Consider the following 5,193-nt stretch of genomic DNA (forward strand, 5'->3'; position numbering starts at 1 on the left):
ATGTTGGCTTTCATAAAACAGACGAGCCCTAAAAATCCCATTTGCAGTAATTTGTGATCATTTTCAGTTATTTGTTTGTTTGTTGTGGGTAGGGCTGGACGAATAACAATCACGATTATTTTGATTGATATTGTAATTGACGAATATTACTATGAATATTCATCCATTGCAAAACATGAGTATTTATTGTACCACCAAAACTCTTAAATTTAGTTAAAAAAAAACGGTGTACATTCATAATGAATAAACCCCAACAAGTAAAATAATAATAATAACAACAACAACACATTTAAATAATATATAAAAACATATTCCGTTTTGTTTTTTAATCTTTTTTTTTACCTTTTACACTTATTTTACCACCATAGAGTCTGTGCTTTTGTGTCAAATGAAATTGAATAAAATGTTTGTTAATTAAATGCAAAAACCCTCTCATTTGTGAAGTGAATTATATTTATATAGCGCTTTTCTCTAGTGACTCAAAGCGCTTTACACAGTGAAACCCAATATCTAAGTTACATTTAAACCAGTGTGGGTGGCACTGGGAGCAGGTGGGTAAACTGTCTTGCCCAAGGACACAACGGCAGTGACTAGGATGGCGGAAGCGGGAATCGAACCTGCAACACTCAAGTTGCTGGCACGGCCACTCTACCAACCGAGCTATACCGCCCCAACATTTATTAGTGCAATACATTTTTGGAGCAGTATTTTAGGTCAAAGCATAATTATTGTGTAAATTAATAAAAAAGTGCCTTTGGTACATTATGCCTGTGTTAGGTACGGTTTTGAACAGGAAACACCGAAAAACTCAAAATAAGTCACATCATGATGTGACAGTTCGAGATAGTACACGTACTTTGAGACAAGAGCTATAGTGATGCATGCCTGGTTATGGTTTGAATTCATATCCAATACTTGCGAAAACGACTTTTCATTGTCAACATCGGCTACTGAGTTTCATTTTTTAATGATTTCTGTTGGTGGTGTGCCTAAGGATTTTTTCAATGAAAAAAATGTGGCTTGGCTCAAAAAAGGTTGAAAAACACTGAGTTAAGTTACTAAATTTAAAATGTTTGTCATGAAAGTAACTTCGTAATGAATAAAAAAGAAGACAGAAAATTAATTAGTGAGCATTGTAGAACATCTTATGGTTAACAACCTGTCACAACTATGGAATAAAATCTCCCGTTATAAGGCCATCACAAATTAAGCAGTGGATTTTAAACTGGGTTCATTTAAGCGACTCTCACAGCCGGAAACTTCCAATACATCAATTGTAGCAAGTCCAAATTAAAACTAAAAATCTAAAATACTTTACTTAATACTTAATTATACCCCTATCAAGAAATTCATGGTAGTATTAGACCATATTCACTAAATTATAATAATAAAAGTATCACTTAAAGATTGGTTTTGACGTGTTTGATTATTTTTTGCTTACACTTGTGTGTGTGTTCTTGTATTTCTACCCTTCTTGAGACATGAATAAGGAAAAGTATCTTCCATATGAGGAGGTGTGAACAAGTGATGACATAAATCATGGTCCCAATAACATTTCATCTAGTAGAGAATGCCTCATTTGCACCCCTGCTGGTGACATCTATCAAAATAAGGGTGGTCCCAAAAAGGAGGAATTTTTCAAACGCACTGTTGGTTTTAAAAGTGCTCCCCCTCTGGTCAACAAATGAAATAACAAGTGTGTGTAAGAAATTGAAATGTGCCCCCCCCCTTGGCAAAACTTAATAAAGAAAATAAAATACATATGTATATAGACATACTGTAATAACTTGAAGCAAATAAGGCAGATTAAAAAACAATTACAAACAAACAATAAATAAATAAATAAAAATAAACTTAAACCATCTTTTTCTCACAATGTGTCAACTTTTTTTCTTATAAAATTGGGAAGAATTTCTCATATTCTTTCTGTTTCTGTAATATTGCAATATTTCCTCGTAAAATTAGTCTTTTTTGTAAAATTATTACTTTTTAATGCAAAATGGTGACAACTGTCGTATAAAATTTTGACTTTTATTACAATATTACATTTTTTTTGTTGTTCTTGTAAAATGGAGACATTTTTGGAGTAATATTATGACTTTTCGGCTTCACGGTGGGAAAGGGGTTAGTGCGTCTGCCTCACAATACGGAGGTCCTGAGTAGTCAGGGTTCAATCCCGATCTTTTTGTGTGGAGTTTGCATGTTCTCCCCGTGAATGCGTGGGTTCCCTCCGGGTACTCCGGCTTCCTCCCACCTCCAAAGACATGCACCTGGGGATAGGTTGATTGGCAACACTAAATGGTCGCTAGTGTGTGAATGTGAGTGTGAATATTGTCTGTCTATCTGTGTTGGCCCTGTGACGAGGTGGCAACTTGTCCAGGGTGTACACCGCCTTCCGCCCGATTGTAGCTGAGATAGGCAGCAGCGCCCCCCGCGACCCCTAAAGGGAATAAGCGGTAGAAAATGGATGGATATGACTTTTATCATAATTTTACCGAGTAAAATTCCGATTATTATTACAATAATGACAAAATGTTAAAGTTTTCTTATAAAATTGTGACTTTTGTCGAGTAAAATTACGGCTCTTTTCAAAAAATTGCCCAAATTTTAAGCTTTGCTAGTAAAATTGCGACTGTTTTTGAGTAAAATTCCAACTTTTATCACAATATTGCACAAATGTGTAGTTTTTCTTGAAAAATGTTGACTTGCGTTGAGTAACATTACGACTTTTTATAAAAATGCCAGAATTAAAAGTTTTACTTATGAAAATTGTGACCTTTTTTCTTGTGAAATTCCAACTCATTTTTCACAACAAGGTTTTTTATATTTACATAGTATGTATATATTATTAATGTTGTAAATACAAATCTTTATATATTTAGAAAGGGTGGTCCTAAAGAGGTAGGCATTTGTTGGAGCTCTCAAGAAGTACGGCATAGAAGGGCGGCATAGCTCGGTTGGTAGAGTGGCCGTGCCAGCAACTTGAGGGTTGCAGGTTCGATTCCCGCTTCCGCCATCCTAGTCACTGTCGTTGTGTCCTTGGGCAAGACACTTTACCCACCTGCTCCCAGTGCCACCCACACTGGTTTAAATGTAACCTAGATATTGGGTTTCACTATGTAAAGCGCTTTGAGTCACTAGAGAAAAGCGCTATATAAATATACTTCACTTCACTACTGGCTGTCCAGAGTCGGGACCCAGGATGGACCGCTTGCCTGTGTATCGGTTGGGGACATCTCTGCACTGTCAATCCGCCTCCGCTTGGGATGGTTTCCTGCTGGATCCACTATGGACGGGACTCTCGCTACTATATTAGATCCACTTTGGACTGGACTTTCACCGTTATGTTAGATCCACTAAGGATTGGACATTCACAATATCATGTTAGACCTGCTCGACATCCATTGCTTTCGGTGCCCTGGGGGGGTTTGTGCAGACCTTTGAGACACTTATGATTTACGGCTATATAAATAAACATTGATTGATTGATTGAAGAAGGGGACAAATGCGTGTGCGCGCCTGTGTATGTATGTGTGTGTGTGTGTGTGTGTGTGTGTGTGTGTGTGTGTGTGTGTGGGCAAATCAAAACAGCGTGCGTGTGTTTGGGGGTGTTGAGAAGTCAGCAATTAGTGCCAAACTTTGCAGCATTTCTCAGCAGGGAAAGAAAGGTGGAGGAGGAGAAGTAACATCCAGCCAGGGGGATGTCTGCTGGTTACGTCAGAAGAAAGTCCATCCAGTCCATCCAGCAAAAAGTATTTCTAAAGAAAAATGGGTATTGGGTTTTGTCCAAACCTAAGCCAACACTTAAGGAGGGCTTTTGGCTTTTATACAAGTGGGGGAAATGCCAGGTAAACGGTCTATCATTTGAATGGTAGGTTGACTTTACCAGAGAGTGACTGAAAGTACAGACCTCGTTTCCATATGAGTTGGGAAAGTGTGTTAGATGTAAATATAAACAGAATACAATGATTTGCAGTCCATCTTAGATCATCTCGGGCTCAGAGAAGCCGGCGGCGTTTCTGGATGTTGTTGACCAATGGCTTTCGCTTTGCATAGTTTGAGTTTGAGTTTATTTCGAGAGCTTTAACTTGCACTTACAGATGCAGCGACGAAATGTATTTAGTGACAGTGGTTTTATGAGGTGTTCCTGAGCCCATGTGGTGATATCCTTTAGAGACTGATGTCGGTTTTTGATACAGTGCCGTCTGAAGGATCAAAAGTCACGGTCATTCAATGTTGGTTTCCGGTCATGCCGCTTACGGCAATTAGCCTGCACACCTGTGGGATATTCCAAATAAGTGTTTGATGAGCATTCCTCAAATGTATCAGTATTCATTGCCACCTTTCCTAACTTCTTTGTCACGTGTTGCTGGCATCAAATTCTAAAGTTAATGATTATTTGCAATAACAAAAAAATGTTTATCAGTTTGAACATCAAATATGTTGTCTTTGTAGCATATTCAACTGAATATGGGTTGAAAAGGATTTGCAAATCATTGTATTCCGTTTATATTTACATCTAACACAATTTCCCAACTCATATGGAAACGGGGTTTGTATAAAAATAGTGCTTTGATCTCACTCAGATGGAAATTTCATTGGATTTATCTAAAGAGGCTATCAGCTGAGTGGCCGATCAGCTGCCTCAATCTGCTTTGTGGACAGTAATATAGTAAAGCTACACTAATTGCCAGCTAAAGAGCGTGACTTAATTAATCTTCATCTTCCCGTCGCCTCACCTCACGCAGCCTGCTCTCCAGCTCCAATAAACGCGTCCTCTTGGTCTGCTCCTGCTGACTCATCTTCTCGAGGTGTTCCTCCAGTTTGGCATTTTGAGCCTCAAGCTTGCCAGCCTGAGACTCCAAATAGAACTTTTGCTGTCGCAGCTCTGAGATCATCTCCTCTTGGGCTTTCCTGTATTCAACACATTTGACACCGATCACTTAGCTAAAAGCATCTTTTTAGAATTCAAATGAGCTCAACAAAACATTTCAATTAACAGGGGCATGGCAAAAGCTAGTGTGACAATGAATCATTCATTACCACATAATGAGCAATTCAGGGATAAACTGAAGTGGTCTATTTGGAGGAAGCGAGAGCAGACGAGGTAACACAGGAATGTGGACTAATAAAGCGACTGGAGGCTGGTGTGGGTGGGGATCTTCATGAAAGCACAATGTGGGTGGAACTCAC

The 5,193-nt window shown here is 38.5% G+C and overlaps 1 protein-coding gene across 8 annotated transcripts in view; it reads right to left on the reverse strand.

Annotated features, from left to right (window-relative positions):
* Positions 1-5,193, reverse strand: part of cita (citron rho-interacting serine/threonine kinase a) — a 113,343-nt gene that overhangs the window by 62,933 nt on the left and 45,217 nt on the right. For all 8 annotated transcript variants that reach the window (XM_061875315.1, XM_061875316.1, XM_061875310.1 and 5 more), the window contains exon 22: positions 4,740-4,914. In XM_061875315.1, coding sequence (XP_061731299.1) covers positions 4,740-4,914 — 175 coding nt within the window. The remainder of the gene's footprint in view (positions 1-4,739; positions 4,915-5,193) is intronic.

The sequence above is a fragment of the Nerophis ophidion genome, linkage group LG16, assembly GCF_033978795.1.
Source record: "Nerophis ophidion isolate RoL-2023_Sa linkage group LG16, RoL_Noph_v1.0, whole genome shotgun sequence".
NCBI classification, from domain to species: Eukaryota; Metazoa; Chordata; class Actinopteri; order Syngnathiformes; family Syngnathidae; genus Nerophis; species Nerophis ophidion.